The sequence below is a fragment of the Drosophila grimshawi genome, unplaced genomic scaffold (assembly GCF_018153295.1).
Source record: "Drosophila grimshawi isolate 15287-2541.00 unplaced genomic scaffold, ASM1815329v1 contig_311, whole genome shotgun sequence".
In the NCBI taxonomy this organism is placed as follows: Eukaryota; Metazoa; Arthropoda; class Insecta; order Diptera; family Drosophilidae; genus Drosophila; species Drosophila grimshawi.
In genome coordinates, this window is record NW_025063098.1 from 15,025,075 (window position 1) to 15,046,953 (window position 21,879).

The 21,879-nt window shown below is 37.4% G+C and overlaps 2 protein-coding genes across 9 annotated transcripts in view; one reads left to right on the top strand and one right to left on the bottom strand.

Annotated features, from left to right (window-relative positions):
- Window positions 1–203: 203 nt before the first annotated feature.
- The window catches only part of LOC6567643 (low-density lipoprotein receptor), a 40,758-nt gene continuing 19,082 nt past the window's right edge, over window positions 204–21,879 (bottom strand). For 2 of the 8 annotated variants that reach the window (XM_032739843.2, XM_032739842.2), the window contains exons 3-10: window positions 19,892–20,011; window positions 14,767–14,889; window positions 13,869–14,095; window positions 11,464–12,864; window positions 11,193–11,391; window positions 5,048–5,193; window positions 4,818–4,964; window positions 852–1,580 (exon numbers count right to left, since the gene is read on the bottom strand). In XM_032739843.2, coding sequence (XP_032595734.1) covers window positions 1,545–1,580; window positions 4,818–4,964; window positions 5,048–5,193; window positions 11,193–11,391; window positions 11,464–12,864; window positions 13,869–14,095; window positions 14,767–14,889; window positions 19,892–20,011 — 2,399 coding nt within the window. In that variant the 3' untranslated portion in view covers window positions 852–1,544. Of the gene's footprint in view, window positions 1,581–4,733; window positions 4,965–5,047; window positions 5,194–10,732; window positions 10,859–11,192; window positions 11,392–11,463; window positions 12,865–13,868; window positions 14,096–14,766; window positions 14,890–19,704; window positions 19,822–19,891; window positions 20,012–21,879 lie in introns of those variants that run through there. The other 6 variants (XR_006246641.1, XM_032739834.2, XM_032739836.2 and 3 more) reach the window with 6 other exon arrangements.
- LOC6567211 (probable transaldolase) lies at window positions 3,248–4,343 on the top strand. The gene has a single exon (XM_001994156.2). The coding sequence runs from the start codon at window positions 3,255–3,257 to the stop codon at window positions 4,212–4,214; it is 960 nt and encodes a 319-aa protein (XP_001994192.1). The 5' UTR covers window positions 3,248–3,254; the 3' UTR covers window positions 4,215–4,343.

The window sequence follows — 21,879 nt, forward strand, 5'->3', positions numbered from 1 at the left end:
TATAATTATATTAATATGCGCCTTTCCGATAAGGTCAAATAAATTATATGTTTGTTAAATGTGGTTTTTCTTTTTAATAATATTGGATCACGTAATGTCTAATAAAATTGTGATTTGATACATTCCCTTTATACGTTCTTATCGGCCTCTTAAATTGTTGTATGTAAGTTACTAAATAAATATTTAAACACATTGAGTTATTATTTTAGAATTCACTTTATTTTTGAATAAACATTATTTTACAATATTTTTTTATTTATTTATTTTTGACATGTACCATTTTTATTTTAATTGTTAGCTAATGATTTTAAAAGCCATTACACATTAATATTTTAAATTATTTAATAATATTTCTCAATTACCAAATTCAGTTCCATATGTTTTTTTTTAGGAACCAAACAAATTTTTATTTTTTTGTTAAATAAATAAATTGATGATTTTAAAATATATTACATACTAAATAAATGAGAAGCGTTTTCCAAGATTTAAATAATTAAAAGTAAATTGCGAAATAGTATTTTAATATGTTAAAACTGATCACAGCAAATTGTTCTGAATACCCAAAGATAACGAGCGAAATATAGGCAACAACAATCGTGTTGTGAAATTTTAAAATATTACTTTATATGTATATGTGTAGAGATTTAGTGTATTTTCTTTATTATTTCCCAAAAATGTATTTACATAAAAAATTTATTTAAAAATTTTGCTAAATATGAACCAACTTCTATGTTAAATAATTTTTTTTTTTAATTCAATTTCTTATATTTCTTATAACAAAAAATATTTATCTAAATTTTACAATATTCATTAATAGTGCTGCAAATACCTTAATTATTATGATTTCTTTTCAAAGTTTAATTTTGTATTTTATTTTTTATTTTTTGTAACTTCAGAAACCAAAAATTTACTAATTCTTAACTTTATACAATTTATTTCAAGACTTAAAGAATTAAATGTTGAGTTTCGGGCTGTGTGTGACTTGAGGCTCGCTCCTGTGCGTGTGTGTTAGTGTGTGGGTATGAATGTACATACAAATGTTGTGTGTGTGTGTGTGAGTGTGTGTGTCTATGTGTCTCTTGACGCTGTTAGTTGATGTCAAAACGTTGCGCCTAGAAATAGTTGTGTATTAGTTATGGGAGTGTGAACGTGGGCGTGTCTGTTATGTGGCTTATGCTAATTTTACATTTTAAGTTACATTTTAAATTAAGCAACAAATTGAATTTGTTGAGTATTTTTTTCTTTTCCCCATGATAATATTTAGTTGTTCTTGTTCTTCTTCTTCTACTTCTTGTAGTTTTTGTAATTGAAATATTCTGAGCAGTTGTGCGTTCGCTTTACGTTGTTGTTGTCTTTTTTGGCATGCTTCTTTTTACTTACTGAACAAAAGTTTTCCTCTTTGTTTCTTTGAGTAAGTTGCCTTAAACTTAAAGGACTTGATAATAGGAGTTTTCATGTTGTTGTTGTTTATGTTGTAGCTGCTGCTCTTGATAAACGCAGTTAGGATATGTCTCATTATATATATGATCTGCTTATGGTGTCTTTCAGACGCATTCTATGCCCTGATCTCGTAACGGTGCCTGAGGCGGAAAAAAAGGATAGTGAAAATTGTTAGAAATATTTTTCTAGTGTTTACAAGTGAGAAGTTATCCAAATAAATATAATTCTAAGCATAAACTTTATTATAAAGTAAAATATGACAAAATAACTCCGAAAACGTAGATTATATTACCAAGAGGCCAAACATATAAATATTATCAGTAATTTTAAGGTCTTCACTATATGAAAACTAATAAACTATTGTATTAAACTCAAAGAGAAATATACATTTAATAAAAATAAAAAAAGTTATTTTCAAACTAGGCTTAATAACATAATATAATATAATATATGCATAGATAGATTAACATTTATAAAAAACTAAACATGGAAAAACATTATATGATATTAATATTAAGTAATTTAAATGAAAAATATACAAAAGCAAAATACGTAATTGAGAATGATGTTATGTATTAAACATTTAAAATATACAAAAAAAAAAGGAACGGATTTTACATTAATTTGCATTGATTTCAATGAAAATTTCTGTGGTAATCAAGCGCAATGGAAAATCACGCTTAATGACATTTTGCTTAATTTGGCATAATTATTTTGTTGTTTTTCGCCGCTAACAGCAAAATTTGGCGTGCTAATTAAAAAGGGTAAAAGGCGAGACGAAAAATGCAAATACAATTTAATTTAAATATTTTAGTAAATTATCTGAAAATTCAGCACAATGCATTTTTGACGCTCCATTGGCACATTTAAACGGCACTCTTTTGGCAAATTGGCCAATTGATATGCGAACCTTGATTGTATTGCAATATAGCCGCCATTCAATTATATGGCATGGCCTATAGGAGGCGGTGAATTGCTGTGTCAGTTAGTTTTCAACAAATAATTGGCCCCTCCGGTGTTATGTGGCTTTTGCCGATTTATTAATTCGCCATAAATTAAATCATTCAGCAATAAAATCGCAATTATAAGCAACAAACGTTATAAAAATAATACCAATTGAAATTATTGTGCATATTTATTTACTTTGCATGCCGCAACTTACCTTTCGCTATGGGCTATGTTTATAATTTTTTGTTTTGTTCGCTCGCAGCGTGCAGAATGCATAAATAAATATGGATAAATATACGGGGAAGTCATGTATGTCAACGGGATTATGCACATACAATTTATGCATAATTGTCGTAATTAAATGTGAATAGCTGGTATTGGCTTGAGAGGAAAGCTGGAAAGGCATCTCCGGGCTGCCGAAGTTTAAATACCATTGCAGATACAGCATTTATTTAGCCGCATATTAATTGTACAGCAATCTATTATTTAGTAAAATATTTTGGTCCGCAGTGGTGATCATTTTTAGTATAATTTTCTTTAAACAATTGCTTTTACACTATTTTGAATATGAATACATATTTAATCAGACTACATAACGTTTCGACAACTTCGCTTTAGCATTAATTGTGTTTGGATGGTTGAAATAGCTTGACATGGTCAGAAAAGTGAGGAGTAATTGTTAATTAAATACACATCTATGGTTTTATCTGCTATGCTGAAAGCATATCTGGAGAGCACCAACCTCAGTTAACTTATTCAAGTAAAATAGCTAAAAGTGTCAAACTTGGTTTCAAATAATTTTAATATTAACTTAATTTTGGCTGACAAAATTAAAAGTGAAAGAAGTTATAAAAAGATAGCTAAATATGTCAGCTTTGGAACAGCTTAAGAAGGTCACTACCATAGTCGCCGATACGGGTGACTTTGAGGCGATTAATTTGTTCAAGCCCACGCATGCAACTACTAATCCAACGCTTATATTAAATGCTGCCATTATGGAGCGCTATCAATATCTAGTAAACGATGCAGTTAACTATGGTAAAACTAAGGGCGGCTCGATGACCAATCAAGTAGAGGAAGCAATGGATTATTTATGCGTGTTATTCGGAGCTGAAATTTTGAAAATCATACCCGGCAGGGTATCAACTGAAATAGATGCACGCCTTTCATTCGACACGTCACGAAGCGTGGAGAAGGCCTTAAAATTGGTAAGCTTATATAAAGCGTTTGGCATAAGAAGAGATCGTATTCTTCTCAAGCTAGCGTCAACCTGGGAGGGCATAAGAGCCGCCGAAATACTGGAAAAAGAGTATTACATACACTGTAATCTGACGCTTCTGTTCTCATTAGTTCAGGCTGTGGCCTGTGCGGAGGCTGGAGTAACATTAATCTCGCCATTTGTGGGTCGTATTTTGGATTGGCATGTGGAAAATACAAGTATCAAAACGTTTCAGCCACAGAATGATCCGGGCGTCATATCTGTTACAAAAATCTATCATTACTTTAAGAAGTATGACTACAAGACGTCGATTATGGCCGCTTCATTTCGAAATACGGGCGAGATTAAAGCATTGGCTGGCTGTGATCTGCTTACGATTAGTCCAGCTTTATTAAGTGAATTGAAGGCTGATCGAAATGATGTTCAAATCCACTTATCCGTATCAAATGCCAAACAGCAGAATATTAGGAAAATGTGCATTTATGAAAACAAATTCAGATGGCTAATGAATGAGGATATCATGGCCAGTGATAAGCTAGCCGAGGGCATCAGGAAATTTACAATGGATACTGTGAAATTGGAGAATTTACTAAGGTCATTATTTTAAGACTTATTCGATAAAGACTCCTAAAGCGCCTGCTGTACTCTCCAAGAGCCCATATTATTAGCTTTTGGGATATTATATTTCTATAGCTACTTTTGTTGTGATCAATACACTTCTTCTTTTAAACTGCAATCTATTGAGATATTTTCTTTTTCAACAATAGAACTTCCCCATTAATTTCGCTACAACCCATAAGTACATAAGCGCGCATCCATATTTTTGTTAGACACACTTATGAGATAATATTTAGAATTATGATAAATTTATGATACAACATATTATTATTAACTGTTAGGTATAAATACTCAGATATTGGCTAGTTGCCGGAACAACGATCAGCAAGAATGGCATATCTCTCAACTTGTACTTCAATTACTTATGCATAGTTTATACTTAGCCCGATACAATAAAACTTAAATAGTTGCCAGTCTCTCTGGTTGAATGCAGATGTGGCTTAAACCCTATTGACTACTTATCCATCTATGTACAACATTTAGTTCTAGCTTAAGTTTAAAACTCTGTTTGCTGTCGGCCAGCTTAAAATCTCACATAGCTAAAGTCATTTGGATTTGGATTTGTCGCTGATGTCACTATTGACCCGCTTACCTCTTCCTCGGTGGCCGGGACGTATCGATTAATCGACGTATTCTTCTCCAAACTGAACGTATCCTCAGTGGTCTTATTGTACGCGGGATTCTCAAAGTTAATCGTATTGCCGCGCTTCGGATATCTCTTGATAAGGCAGTAGAAGATCTGTCGAGTAAGGAAATACAAATTAGTTGCTTAGCTGCTACCTGCTAGCTTTCGCTACTACGAAACAAATAGCTGCTACTTACGCATATAATAGCAGTTCCGAAAAGGAGCCCGCCTATGACTATTAGGGCTATTTTGCCGGAGTCGCTGCCCGTTGTTTGCGTCGCCTCAGTGTTGTTGCTGCTGCTGCTGCTGTCCGGGTGAGTCGCGTTCTTAGCGATGCCAGTGTCTACAGGGTCAAAAGAGAAGGAAAATAACAGTGAGTTTTATTCATTTCAAACTATAAATATATTTCACATCATGTTTAATACCAAAACCAAAATAAGTACACAAAAGTAAAGGAATTATTAGAATAAAAGAAGACCATATCCAATAAAAAAAATACATTTCCAAGATTCGACACATCTTGCTTAAGCCTATTTCATTAAAAGTAATCAAATTACTTATTACATCCGTCGATTATTTAACGTAAATTGTCTTAAGCACTCTCTCTTCTTTAAAACCCACTATACTTCACTTAATTAAATTATTACCATTCTAATAAGTCATAGCTAAATAAAAAAATAAAAAACCTATTTAAAATATACTTCACATGTTTCTTTAACATATCAAGTTAAATAAATAATCCAATTACTTTTGGATAAGTCGATTAATTTGAGCAAAATGTTTTAAGCACGTTCTTCTAGAAATTGTCCTTAATATCTCTTAATAAGCATTAGCCGAAGTAAAAATTCCAGGGGTTCACACTTGACGTGTCTTGACTTCTGTTGTTTTTCTTTTTTGGTTATCCTGTCCAACCCAAATATAATTAAAATATCGCGTTTTTTTTTTTGAGCTGCACCGGGGAAAAAGTCGACGTCCCGTGGTGAATATTTTCACCGTGTTCCTAGCTGTACCAATACTCCTCCCCACATCCGTTTTGTGCTCGGTTTTTTCAGTAGTCAACTTTTTGTGTCACGCTTTTTGCCTTTTGTAAGGTTGTTGTCTGTGCGACAGGAAGTTGTAGGATTTTTCCGCTGTCAACATAATTCGTTTTCATATTTTCCGTTTAGAATTTGTTCAAAAGCTAAGAACAGGACACAGAACACAGGACACAGGACGCGGGGCGCAGAACGCGTTCGCCTGGCAAAGGATGTGCCGCATTTAAGGGCATTGCACGAACTGTCGCCTCTTCATCTGCGACTTATGATTGTTCATCTTTGCTGCTTTTTGTTCTCCTTGTTGATTTTATTAATTTTTTTTCGCTATAGCTTGTCGGAATTTCCATGAACTGAAAACTGGCCGCCTGTCGAGCCGGATTAGTACGAGAATGTGACGCATATGGCAAGGCAAGCAGCAGGAATTATCATTAGAAGTTGGCCGTGGCAACAGCTGCACAGCATCAATTGTCAGTGGCAATTGGGAAGGGAAAAGCCAAAGACAGACGATGGATATTTGTAGGTTGCGTTCTGCGTAGGTGCTAGCAATTTATTTGAGGCAATAACAGACAGTCAAGTGGCTAAAGAAAAGCAGTTGGAAAGCTCTACGCATATTTGCCACATTAATTGCACGTTGTGTGTGTCTATTTGTATATGTATATGTGTGCGTGTGTGTGGGTGTCTAATATAATACTATAAGCTTCCTTCAAATGAATTCGTGGCAGGGGCCAGTCAACTTTTCTATAATTTATATTCTGTTTCCGACACAGCTAAAAAGGTTACACAGCTGTGAAATATGCCAAATTTAATATGCAAAGATGTTCGGAAAACAAATTTTTGATGCGATTCAACAGAATTTCATTAAATTTTTGTCAAATAATATATGCGATGATATTGGCCAAGTACTACTGATTAAAGCGATAAGTTCTACTTGTATTAATTTAACTAAATTTCTTGAATTTTTCTTAACATTTTATTTATGTAAATACTTTAATACTTGTAGCCAGTTTTGGGAACACATTGCTACTGACAGTCGGCCATCTGCCCTCTCTGTTTGCCATATTTTATGTACTCCCATAAATGTCATATATTATTGTCCCTCCCTAATCTATAGAAAATGCAATTTGCCTGCTCCGCAGCACAAAACAAAGTAATGCTCCCCATATTTATTTCTGCGCTCTTTTTTTTTATTTTTTGTTTTTTGTTATAATCCTGCACATATGTTTTATATGATTTTTTTAAAGTGCTTGAGAGGCTCTCAGACGCAGAATGTGTCTGCTACCAGGTGTGTGTGTGTGTGTTTTTTTCGAGCTCGTTTCCGAACGAAATTCACATAAAAATGCGCGATAAAAATTGCGCCTAAGTTCCCAGCTAAGCAAATGAAATAAAAAGGCATAAAATGCTGCCGTTGGGGATGTCACCTTATACTTTTTGTTCTTTCGTGTGTGGCCAGATTAGATAAACAAAGTTGAAAACTTTTGTCGGATATATGTATGTAGATAGGGCAATCGTGTGGCATTTGTTGCCCATTTAAAGCATCCCCGTCTACAAAGTTCCGTTGGCCAGTTGGGCAAACTGGCTGCTGCTGACCAAGTGCAGCCAACGGAAAGTCATCAAATTTGCAAACAGCTGCTGACCCACACAGCAACCACAAAGCTACCCCACACCGCACCCACTTTATGTGTTGGCTATTAAAAATGCAGTCGTTACTTTCGACGTCTGCCAAGAGTTTATGACGTTTCGTGGCACTGTCTATCTGTCATTTCGCCTGCCTTATTTGCAGAGCTTGCCTGCGCTTAATTAAGCAATATCAAATGGGGCGGTGGCTGGGTGGCTATGGAAGATGGGCGAGATTGTTACTTTACAGTTACAGTTATTATTTTCCAATGTCAGTCGCTGTTAATAAGCCCCTATTATGTATATTAATTTCTGGCCTACAAGTTAAATCATTGTATTTTTTGTGTCAGTCTGAAAGGGTACTTGGGTTTATTTTTTTCAGGGAACTGAAACTGGAATATGTATATCTATATATATATATATATTTCATATATTACATATATAATCGAACTGTGCATTTTAATATATGGGGACATACTTTAGAAAAGCAGTCACAGTCTGTCACGATATTTGTCAATCACAGCGTGGCAGTCACAGTTGCGCGAATATTGCTCAACACTGCTGGCCATGGGAAAAGTAGCGCAAACCGCTAATTGAAATTGTAGTTATGGCCAGCTTGCCTTGGCTGGGCCATCTAATTGAAATAGTCCTTAACTAGTTTATAGTTATTTACTTGATCCCTCGCCACATCTCCCATCTTTGGGCTCGGCAAACTTTTGTCTAAGCACTCCAACGCTAAGTCCTGGAGTCCTTAACTGCTCTCATCATTATTTTCCTTGGAATTGTATTGCACTCGAGCAGGTTTGCGGAAACGTAACGGTATTTACTTGAGCCGCTTAGCGTTTTCTTCTGCTTTATTCATTTGAGTTTTTTTTTCATTTCTTTTTTTTTCTTTTTCCTTTAAATTGGCGTAATTAGGGGCATTTCTATGGGAAGCCAAGTGCTCAGCTCGAGAAGAAGCCGATTTCGGTAGGCATAGCAACCAACAAAGTGGGGTCTGCCACCAGCATATTTTCTGGTCAGATTAATACATGTGACGTGGTGAAAAGGTATTTCCATGGGGATAGCAGCAAACAAATATTAAATTTAAAGCACTGCTCAAATTATACTGCTGTCAAAAATGCCAAAAGTGTTATTCAAATGAACATGAGCATGTGAAATGTGGTTAAGCATGTGAAGCGCATCATTTTATCAAGGGTATTCTGGTCAAAAAAGAGAATCATAAAGGAATTAATTAAACATGTGAGCTAAATGAAGTGAAAGCTTTATCGCTTGAGTAACTAAAAAGTGTTGAAAACAGCAATTTAAATTATAAAACTGACTTGATTTGTTTGTTTGGTGACCTCTTTTAATAATTACAGTATGTTTCCAGGTTGGCCGGAAGCCAGCTTGTATGAAAAGTTTTCTCTAATTGGGCAATTTGTTAATCACTATTTTCTTCTTAATTTAAGCTTAAGTTAAATGTAAAATTTTAAAATAAAGTTAAATAATTTTGGGAATCCACTGTCTATGCTGAAAGCATTAAATTGTTGTGTTGTGAAAATTGTGAAAATGTCAAGTTGCTAAGGCAGCTGCAAAGAACTCTAGCTGATTGGCGAGAAATCAATTTTCTTTTAAGTTTAGCATGCAGAAAAAGACAATGTAATTGCGATTGTCTGAGAATCTTGTTGTTTGATTTCAACGTTATTTGCAACATTTTATATTTTTTTTTATAGATTTCTTTTGTATCTCTGTGCTTATTGTATTCACTTCTCAGAACTGTTGTGCAGGACCTCTTATCTTTTATCGTTTTGAATGGATCAAAAGTAATGGCTAAAGAAATTGGTTTTCCCAATTGGCATCATTAACTGGTGGCGCGACAATCAAATGTAAATGAACCATAGATAGAAGCAATGCTTGCATATTTTGTCTGCGTGTGTTGCATATTTTCGGCGGACACTGTGGTAATTTATTCTTAACTTTGCGCCACGTTTTTCACATGGCAATAATGTACAGCTCTAGCTGTTGACAGAGCCAATTTTCATCCTGATGAATGCGACCGAATGTGTGACTGATGTGGATGATGAATATCTGGTTAAACTATTTGCTACCCCTATAAACCCCATCCCCCATCCCCATCCACCCTTAGGCTGGTAACCCTTGCTCCTATTGCTATTGGCCATGTCGTTGCTGTGTACAATTTAATTTCATGGCGATTTGTTGAGCGACGATGACAACGCTTGCCAGTCAGCAAGTCAGCCAGTCAGCTGCCACTGTGGCTGTCAGCCGTTCATCATCGGCATCCACATCCACATCCACATCCGCATCCTTGTTCGCATCCGCATTGTCATCGCTTTTGGCAGAGTTGCGCACAAATTGCATGCAGAAATGCTTGGGTGTAAGTGTCATAGGGTTGTCGCTTAAGCGGGCACTGCCTTTGAGCTTGTGGCATGGGTTGCGGACGATGCTTGGGTATTTGGGTGGCAACCATTGTTGCCATTAAACATGTCACTAGCGCATCCTTTTCGTTGGTTTTACCCCTACCAGATATTTATGTATGTTTTACGTGGCACAACATTGTTGTGGCTGCCTTTGTAAGTGTGTGTGTGTGTGTGTGTGTATTTTGAGTGATTATGTCGATATCATTGATGTTGATTTATGATGATGACATGTGAGCGTTGGCGTCGCTGGATGCATGTGTAAGAAATTGCCGTGACAAATGGCATACAAAATTAAAAGAGGGAACGTGAACCATTTACATACATTGAAGAGTATGTCTGCCTGTGTGTGAAGTATTTGTTGCTATCACAATAAGACATTAAGTTATGAGTGGATAAAAGAAGAAAGCAGAGGCAATCAGGTATAAACACACACAAATAATGAGACACATATATATTGGGAAAAACAATCAGTGAACAGAGCAAAAATAATGTGTTACAATTAATATGGTATACGGGGACGTTAGAATAGCTACCAACAACCAATACCTGAATAAATGTGAGTGGACGAGATTATAATTATGTAAAAACCTTTACCAAAAATATTTAAAAATTCTTTTCTTAATTTCTTATAAATAATAATTTAAAGCCAAATTATAGAATACGTATAAGCAGTTTTGATTTATTCTAGGCTTTTAAAGTAAACACAAAAAGGAAATTCTAGAAATGAATAAAAGAAAAACTACAATTTGTATTTGCACATACAAATTACCAACACCAGCACAGGCATAAAAGAAATGGAAAATAAAATTCATACCCGGCGCTAAACTGGCCGCTTCTTGCGGTAATTTCGCGTATTTTGGCGTTGGCGATGTTATTGCAGGCGTAGTTGGTTTTGCTGTTGTATTAATACGCCTCGTGGGTTGCACGGGGCGTATGTGTTCTATCAACCGGAAACAATAGGGGAAAACATTAAATTTGAACAAAATAAATAATAAAAGAAAAAACATAAAACGAAATGCAATTACAATGGAAATAACATCAGAGCACATGTTAATGGCCTTAATAAGGCTCAACTGCCGCGTCGTGGTTGCAGCAACCACAACAAGCACACGTTGCCATTCAACCGCGAACGCAGAGGGCCGTGCTGAAAATTACAGCTGCCACTACTCCGGCTGTGTGCATCGAATACTTCGAATGCGTTCACAAAGTGCATTTTACGCCGAGACTATCCCCCAACCCCACCCACAAAAACAGTAAACGGCAAAGCTACTTACGATCTTCGATGCACATGAGACCATCGGCCATGAGCTTGAGGCCCGTGGGACAGGCGCAGGAGATGCGAGGACTGCGCTCATTGATGCGCGGCGCCGGCAGGCAAAGATGTGAGCAGTGACCATTAACCGATTGGCAGTGATTAATGCCATCGGGCTGGCGATACGGATGATACACATGAATGACCATGGGATGTTGGAGCTGTGAGCGAGTAGAAAATGTAATAAGCATATATATATAAGGATCATCCTCTTTATGTTTAAGTTTACCCACCATATGCACAGCTGTGATGGGCTCCACATCCTCCCCTGTGAACTTGTTGGCCTTGAAGACTGTCTGCTTGTCCCAGTCGGTCCAGTAGATGTAGTCCTCGAAGGTGCTTATCGAGAAGGGATGTCGCAAGTACTCCGTGGAGTACAATATTTGTCTGCGCTGTGAGCCATCGTAGTTGGCCGAGGAGATGACATTCAGCTTGCCATCCACCCAGTAGATGCGCTTCCTCACCAGATCTAGAGTGATGCCATTGGGCCACTTCACATCATAGTTGATAATTGTGGTGCGATGGGAGCCATCCATGCCGGCGCGTTCGATGCGTGGGGACGCTCCCCAGTCCGACCAGTACATCCACCCCTCAATGGGATCCAGGGCAATGGAGCGTGGTATGTCCAGTGAATCCTCGATCAGCACTTTGCCCATATTGCCATCGAAGTTGGTCAGCTCGATGGTGCACTTGTGCGTGTCCGTGTAATAGACATGGTTGTAGATCCAGTCCACTGCGAGGCCATCCGACGTAACAGAGGATTGCTTCAGCACCACGGTCTTCTCGTTGCCCTCATCGATGGGCGCCTTGTAGATGCTCTGCGTGGTCACATCGCTCCAGAAGATCATGCCCGTGCGGAACACAAAGTCCAGCGCCGTCGCAGACTTTGTGTTATTCACAATCGATGTCATCTCCATGTGATCCAGCGCAATCTTGCGTATATCATGACGACGTGCCAGGAGCAACGAGGCGTGTCCTTCGGTTGCCTTGCAGCGTGTGTGATTCCGAGGATCTCGCATGTAGCCCGCCTCACACTCGCACTTGAAGCCGCCCACTTCATTCACACAGATCTGGGAGCAGACACCTGGTTGTTCGCACTCATTGACATCCAGACAGGTGCGATTGTCTCCTGATAGTTTGTATCCCTGGTGACAATCGCAGCTGTAACCCACCAGGTGGTCCACACAACGATGCATGCAGCCACCATTTCTCGAGGCGCATTCATTGACTTCACATTTGCCAGCCGGCTCATCCTCGCCATCGGGGCAATCCTTGCGCTTGTCGCATACCTTGGATAGGGGAATACATTGTCCGCCTCCACAATCAAATTGGCTAGTGGCGTTGCAGCCCTTAGTCTGAGCCTTCAGTCTGCACTCCCGTTCATCGCTGCCATCGGCACAATCCGCCTGCCCATTGCAAGCGAGATGGCCGGCAATACAGCTACGATCGCCGCATTGGAACTGATCCGGTCTGCAGGTGATGTTCTTGCAGTTCGAGGCATGCTCATCGTCGCCGTCGGGGCAGTCGCGATCTCCGTCGCAGAGCCAGCTTTGGTGCAGGCAGGTAATGCGATCCCTGCACTGATACTCATGTGCCAGGCAGGGCGTCACAATCACCTGCGACTTGGCGCAGTCCTGTAAAGATGAAATTAAGAGATAGACAGTGTAAGAATTAGCAAAGTAAAAATGCAAGGACAAGTTGAAAAAATATGTATATATTAGTAATACTATTAGTATAATTTCGAGAGAGTATTATTTAGTTTATAACACCTGTGGTCTGTGTGTGGACAATGCAATTGGTGGACTGCTGTGCATAGTTGACCTTAAAAATGCATCCTGACCATTGCCTGTCAAAGCGAACTTTACTTGAAATATGCACAGCAGCTACTACGCAATCGGCCAAGTTCAGCACACACAGATGTTTATATATCTATATATATGTATATAGAAATATTTACAGTTGTGTGTAAATATGCAGTACAGCGTTTGCTTGTTGCTGGGATGGCTTCGTCCATTGCTGGCATACTATCTCAAGTTGCATACTTTTCGGGGGCTGCTTGCAAAAATGTTCACATTTTTTTTTTGCGCATAGTTTTTCTCTTTCAACAAGCAATTTTAGACAGTGCCTCGTTGCTTGCTGCTTGGTGCTTGCTGCGACCTGCTTGCCACTGCCACTGGAGCTGCTTGCCGGGCTGACAACAAAAGCTGCGCATCGCTCACATAACTGCTCTTTTGCAATCAGTTGCCAGCGTCAAACGCTGACGTCGACGTTGCCGGCTTTGAGTAATGCGTCAGCGCTGCATAATTTATGCTTCCCAGTAAGCATATAAAAATATATATTTGCACGCGGGTTGCTTGAGAGATTTCGACTTAGATTTCGTTGATATATAATTATTATTAAATACTTTTTTTTTAAATAATTCACCCTAAATAAATAATAATGAATAATAAAGCAATAACTGCTTAAAGTTTATAATCATTCTGTGCTCATTATGAATTGCAACAATTTCCAGCTCAAATATTTATTTCAATAACTTGTCATTTTCGTTTCTTCAATTTCTGGATCAATTCTCGCATTTGTGGTTATTTAGTGCAGCTGAGCTTATTTTCAGCTAGTATGATTAACAATGAAAACTTACGCGCTCGTCGTCGGCACCCGGGCAATCGGGTTCGCCATCGCAAACCCAACCCTTGGGAATGCAGGCGCCATTGCTGCAGGTGAAGGTGTTGTTCCTGTTGCACTCGATTTTGGGACAGTTGCGCTCATCGCTTCCATCGCCGCAGTCATCATCGTGATCGCAGACCCATCGCTTCTGAATGCAACGCCCATTGCTGCAGGTGAACTCATCGGAGCGGCAGGTGGTATCTGTGGAAATCATCATCTTCATGTAAGACGAATTTCTTGAATGTGTATGTGTGTGTGTGTGTGTGTGAAGGAGAATTTCATAGTGGTACTTATGGCAATGAGTTTGTATGCTAGTATGAGTTGTGGTTAACAATTGTGGAGAGTTAGGTAAACAAGAAGCATGGAAACCAAAGCCAAAAACTTAAAAGCACCAAGAACAGAGACTGAAATATGTGAGACATAACTCAACAAAACCAACACCATTATAAAAATTGCCAACGCAACGCGCCAGGGGATAAAAACCAAAGAGATTTGTTGCCACAACAACGACAACTACAACAACAAATACAATGAATATGTAACAAAAGCATTGCAAACTAAAGTGTGTGCTGTGTGTTGCTGCTTGACAGTGTGTGTGTGTGTGTGTGTGTGTGTGCGAGTGTGTGTAAATATTTGTGCTTTATTGCATGAGTATTGTTTAGGTAAGTAATACACAATTCTTGCAGCAATGTGTAGCACACTTATGGCCAGCAAAATTAAGTGTGTCGCACACTAACTGCCACACACACACACACACACACACACACAAATACACAGAGAGCAGCTAAACTAAATACATAAGAGAATTACGATACTACTGCCGACAGGGCTTTAGTTACAGTTAAAATAGAGATTAAAATTTGATGGCTTACTGCACGTGGCCTCATCGGAGCCATCGCTGCAATCTTTGCTCTGATCACACATCCAGGCCAACGGTATACAGCCCACATCGCCGCCCTTGCAGGCGAACTCATCCTGTGAGCAGGGTTTGCTCTCTGCAATATACAAATAGATGATGGAAACAAATGTGTTAGTTTTACATGCTGATGCCAAATGATGGGACGTAGACTTTTAATTTGACTTTGTGTCCTGGAAGCTGTAAAAGGATTTCCCCTTGTTGTGTTGGATAAAAATTATTATTGTTGTATATGTTCAAGAAAACTCCTGCATAAGTGAAACAATTTTAGTCTTAATTATCCCAAATGTTTTCTGATTGATTTGAGTATGTTAAAGATGACGAGGTCCTACAATTAACTCAGTTTATCCATTTTATTAAATTGATTATGAAAACATAATATTTTAAAACATTTTAAATGTTAATTGCATTTTAAAACATGTCTGCCATATTTTGTATGCACAAATTTTGACACATTCAAAGAATTCCATTTGACATGGCAAAATTGTAAGCCTGATGGAAAAAACGAAATGAAAATATTCTATAAAATACGTAAAATACATTAAAATGTTAAAAATTGATGGCATGACACAAAAAAAAAAGAAAAGAATTTCAACAAAATGAAATAAAGTGGTTTACCAACAGTAACGAGCAGCATAACTGCTGTAAAAATTGCCCAAGATAACCAGGCCTAAATTTAAAGTCGTCCCAAAAACGAGTATAAAGAGCAACTAAAAGACAAAACGAACATTTGTGTTAGAAGCATGTAAAAAATTTATGTTTGTATGTATGTCGAATGGCTTCTAACTGTCTGCCTAATGGTGCTGCTTAGTTAAATCTTTGATTACTGCATCACTAGCACATTTAGGGGTGTGTTTCTAGTTGGGGCACTGCCCTAAAGCGTGCAACAGACTTTTATCATGACGATGCCTCCTTGAGACTCTAGTGTTGCTTTGGCACTGTAATTAAGTTTATAAGAAGCAGCAGGAGTTGAAGTCAAAGTCCAATTGTGGCTGCCACATGCCAAGCAAGTAATAAACATAGTTGTCGTGCCAGCACTCACACACACACACACACACACACAATCACACAATCACACTATCACACTTGCACACACACACGCGCACTCATTTAGAAATATAGAGCAACTCGAACTGGGGCTAAGCGGGCGGCATTTTATCTAGGCAGTAATTAAGACATTATCAGCCAACACTCCATAAAGTTAAAACGCACACATGCGTACACATTAAAGCAATTATCACACACAGCCAAACACGCAGACTTCTACACACTCTCACACACACACACACCCACAGCTAGATCCACGCATTGTAATAAAAGCCGCCTTGTTGCCTGAAACTTTCATTGAAGTTTTACCAGACGGACATTTAACAAAGCTGACAAGACACACACACACACAAACACACACATGCATACTTGCATGCATACACCCACACACACACACACACGTATACGTATACACATAAAAACGCTTGTGTTTAACCCTAAATGCGTATTATTTTTTCCTACTTGCTTTTGTTTCTGTTGCCTGCCACTCGACGCGTGAACTGAATGTCCTTTGTTTTGTGCTTGCTTCGGCTTCGCTTGATTTTGCTTGATAAGATTATGTAATTCCTGATGTGTGTGCGAGTGCGCCATGGGCAATAAAGGCTCATAACACCACATGACATACACACACACACACACATACACACACACTTGAATAAATATGCTTTTTGACGCTGTTGTGTTTGTGTTGTTCACCGTTATTTGCCACGTTACCTATGCGCAAAATTTTTTTCGCATTTTTGTTTTTTTGTTTTTTCTTTTTTTTTGCTGGCAGCTTCAACATCGTTGCAAATAAATTAATTTATTATTATTTTACGCTTTGCTATTTGATATTTTGCATGCACAACATGTCGTATTCGTGATATGACTTAAATTGGAATTTATTGCAGCTATCGAGCGAACGCGTTTATTTTGGCAATGGAATTCAACAGGAATTCCACCAGTTTGAGAGTAAGAATTACTCCGTGATGCAAAAGTTAATATTACCAAAATTTAATAGACCAATTGAGATGGAAAGAAAAACAAGGATCAGATTTAAGCTTGCAAAATTGATGTTGTTGTTTATTATAAAGTTGTGTTCTACGCTTGAAATTCAAACTGAAGATTTTAGAAGGAATTTGTAAATAAGTTTCTGGCTCTGACTCTTATAATTCTTACATTTCTCAATAATTTGTCATTGATTGATTTGAAATCATATTTGGCAATCTAGGAGCAGTCTTATAAGCCGCAAATTATTATATGCTATGTATTAAAATCGGTTTTAATGTTAATCTTCCAATATTATATTTTATTGGCCACAATTTCTCCATAAGGAATTCAAGTTGATATAAAATAAGTTAATTATTGTAAGCGAAACAAGCAAACTTTGTGAAAATTTCAAAAATTTAAATAGGTTTAAGATATATTTGTAATTAGAATTAAGATTTCCAAGCGAAATTATGTCAATATAAACCAATTTGCAATATTGCGCATACGCAACGTTTTTATGATTTCATTAAATAAGCTTTATTGCTGGCTAGTTTTGTGGAAGTGCGACTAGGACTTCTACTTTCCGTACATATATATTTTACAATTTTAATGCCACTATTTTGCTGAAGTCGTAAATGTGGACAGAGGAGCAACAGCAGGACATGTCGCCTGACATCGGTGCCCGGTTCCAGTTGCTAGAACCTGCTGTGGACTTGCTTTGGTTTCATCTTGTGCCAGGCATGGAAAAATCAATTTGCTGGCTACAATGAAAGGCTCAGAACAGCTTCAATAGCGTACGTACATACACACACTCCCACACACACCCACACACACACACTGTTACACCCTTACACAAAAGCACATAACTTTTGTTTTCTATTCAATAGAATTTTCTTGTTATCTGCTGTCGCTGGCTGCAGCGCAGAGGAGCCTGACACAAGAGTAAGTATACTTGCAATTTGATTTTAATTTTATTTAAAATGCTTTTAGTTTATGTGCCTGGCGTGCAGTTGGCTAAGTATGCGCTCACACACGCCAAAGATATCAAAGCCAATGGAGTTTGATGCCTCAGTGCAGCTGTTTGAGTTTTGTGTACATTGTAGTTTACCCATTGTGGAGCATTGTGTTCGCATCAAAGTGAACTTGTGCCGAGAAGCCTTGTTCTTTTCTTTTTCATAGTTGTCAGGGGAGATAGAATTCAATAATGTAAACTTTCTTTGCGCGATAAATATCTTAAAATAGCATGATGACTGGTAAAAGAAAGTGTCCAATTATAGCAGGGAAGTAAGAGACAATATTTAGATTTGGTTTATTTAGTTGACAAATCTTCTTTGTCTTTCCGAGTAATTTAGCAAAAAAATATATAATAAATTTAATCATCTTAAGAAGATTAAAGATTATTTCTAGTCAATTTTTGATAGTTGCATTTTAATCAAAGATAAATATTTGGAAGCCATGTATAAAATGGGTGGCATCATAAGAAGATTAAGGATTATTTTTGGTTTTTGCACATTTTATTAAGATACAGATGAAAGATTCTATCATAAAATATATGTGGCTCCATATCTCTCTTGATAATTCTACATGTATTTAAGTATGCATTAAACGCCTAGTCGAATTTTGCGATTGTCTGTTAACCAACTTTTTTTTTTGTTGCGCGCGTTAAACTTCAATTAACATTCACAACGTTGCCAACGATATAAAACGTCAAAAAGTAGCGTTGAATATACTTTCTTTTTTTTTTTGCCAGGCACATAAAAGCCATAAAATGTCACACGTGTTCAATGACTGGAGTTGAGCAGGAGCAGGAAACAGGAGCAGAAGCAGGAGGTGGAAGAAGGAGCGGAGTAGGTGCAACAGAGCGAATTCGGTTCATGTTAAATTTGTTGAGCCGAGTCCTGCCAGCTCGCCGCCTGGCATCAAAAAAACCACAGACTCAATTTGCGCGCCTTTTCCTTTAATTTTTTTATTTATTTTTTTTGATTACCAGTTTTTATTTCAGCGAATCCGCTGATGAGTTACGAGTGGATTACATCATAAAAATTGCATCTTTTTTTTCAATTACAGAGCGGATAAAAAAAAACAAACAAAAATTACATAAACGTAATAAAGTTTGGATATTTTACGTGGCACATAGTTAGTTGAATGCGACACAGACTATAAATTGCTAAATAAATAGCGCCGAAAAATTGTGCGATATGTAAAAAATAATGATGCTATCCTGGGCATAAAAAATGGCTTAAGAGAAGTACTTGAGAGAACTAGAACGACTAGCAAATACCCTTTTATCACTTTAATTAATTAATGAAATGATCAAATCAAATGGATGTATATCAAAAGGTGCTTAAATATAGTCATACTTTATCTTCGATAATTTTTCGTTTAACAAAGCATTACATTTGTCCAAGTTTCTTATACACTTTGCAACAATATTTATGACCACAGAGTATAATGGAACAGGGGGGTGAGGGGCGTTTAACAGCTGTCAGGGTTAGAAGAGTCGCTTGCTAATGCATAAATACAAATTATTTCCGCTGCTAGCAGCATTTTTGATGCGCACGTCACGATGTTGCTCGGCGTCTTTTGACGGTAATTTATGGACAAGTGATGCCAAGTTTTAGGCCCACCCAAGTCATAAAGTTTGAGATACATGGTGGATAATATACATGGCGTGCATTGAAATAAATATCATGCTTTAAATGCGAGCTTTATGAGCCTTTAAGTTATGAAACCCATTTGTGTGCGAATGTATGAGGCTGCTTTTTTTTCTTTTCTTTTTCCCTTGCCATTGCTTTTCTTGCATGGATTTTTTTAGTGGGTTGCGTAAATCCTCCGGGTTAGTTTATATATGCAAATGTTGCTATAACTGTTTGCTTACAACACTTCAATTCGTCGGAGCCATCGCGACAATCGGGTTCGCCATCGCAGATCCAAGTGCGTGGCACGCACCCCTCCCCATTGTGGCACATGAAACCGAAATTGCTGCACACATTCACTGCACAATTTAAGCTGAAATATTAGCAACCAATATCGTTCATATATATGCTCGTTTGGCTAATACTTACTGCAAAGCCCTGGTGCCTCGTCGGAGCCATCGGCACAGTCATTTTCGCGATCGCAACGCCATTTCTTGGATATGCAGTAGCCATTGTTGCAACGGAACTGTTCAGCGCCACAAGTCGACTCTGTGGTAAAGAAAACATAAAAAAATACATTTAATAAGTATAACAAATCTTTACTTTCGATATGAAATTGAATTTTGCTTCGCTAGCGTTGTCTTAATGTAATTGAAACAAGTGCAAAATAAGTGGAAATGCTTAGGAGTAGCGGACATATGCATACCCTGTAAACAGTTTCGAAATATCAATTAATGCTGAGCTACTTTTGTATGCAACTCGATAAGAGCTACTGATGTAGTTATAAATAGGTATATTATTGAATAAGATATTTAATATAATAAATAATAAAAATTGAGAATGTATTTTGTGTCTTCGACCACTTAAATAACTTTACACAAGTTTAATATGCCTTCCAGCAACTCGATTTAATATTTGATGGGTATCAAAACACTGATAATGGCCACTAAAAAAAATATTAAGAATAAAAGCACTGAAAATCTACTTTTTATGCTTCAATAGCTATCTGTGTCAAAAATAAATGTGATTTTTATGTTGCGGGCCGTGTTGATGCCACTGGCAACAAAAACTTGCCACTTGCTATGCGGGTTGCTCCTTCAAGCCCTGCCATCTTTAGCTTCCATGTTTCTGGTCGGGCTTTTGTTTTATGCAACCATAGTGAAAATAGTTCAGTTATGCTCTTTTCTGGCTATTTTATTTTATTACTTTGCTCGCTGTACAAACGAGTTTTTCTAAAGAATTTTAAGCTTTTAAAATGCTAAAAGCAAAAAGAAAAAAAAAAACTGAATTTCTGCCTTTATGCAGTGACCAACTAATTGTGACTTACTGGAAAAGGGTCTGAAGGTTTTATAAGCGCAAATAAATATGAAAAAATATCGCTATAGAATCTGACTTTTAGATATGTTTAACTATGAGAATTTGTGGGGAACTGGAAAACTGTTAAAAAATGTACACAATTAGCAGAGTATTTTAAACATCTTTAGCATGATTTATTATCAGCTAGATAGGTAAATTACACGATATTTCTGATCGAAATTTAACAATTGATTACCATTTTCATGTTAGAATAGATATATTCAAAATACATTGACAATTTTGATTCTAAATTTATTTCCTTGTGCTATAAACATAACAAAATGAAGTGCAGTTTCAAGTTTGTTTTAATCGTAGAAATATTTATGATTCTTATTGATTCTTATTCTTATTGATAACCAAAATAAGTTTTGCAAATTCTACCTCACAACTTTAATTCTTTAAAATACTGTTAATTTCTGCGTAAATTAGTCAACTGCCCATTTAGAGTACTATAAACAACTTCTCTGCTCAACGACTAAATTTCTTATTTGGTTTTCTTTTTCCATTTGCCAACAACTAAATGGACATTCCCCTGGAGAGAAGGTGATGAATGGGTGGCATTTGCTTTTCATCTGCATATTGCTGGCTAAAATGTAGCACCTTTTAACTGAAACTGCACTCAATTTAATGCCGTAACTCAAATGAATGCGCCCTCCACAGACATTTGGGAATTTTGGCTGGGCTTTAAGTCCAACTGATGCCAACTACAACTGGGAGTCAGTCAACTTGCAGCGGCGACTGCCGTTGCTGCTGTGCGGCAAGTTGCTGCGTGTTACCAATTCCCCATCAGGATCCCCTACTGCCACCAGAAAAATTCCCTGTTATCGCCATAAGCTTTGGAGCAACTTTTGTGTGTGTTTCTCTAACTGCTGTCCTCAGAACAGTCGCACTGCGAAAAATGCGCATCACGTTCTGCGTTTGGGGACTCGCAACGTTCCAAACGTATTTACCTAGCAAAGGAATTTAGCGCCGACATTAAACAAGGATTTGAGTCAGATGTCAACAGCCGTTCAGCCAGTCAGCCAGTCAGCCAGTCACCCAGCCAGTGAGCCAGCCACTCC

Coding starts and splice junctions, on each gene's coding strand:
- LOC6567211 (XM_001994156.2), top strand. CDS start 3,255: ATGTCAGCTTTGGAACAGCTTAAGAAGGTCACTACCATAGTCGCCGAT.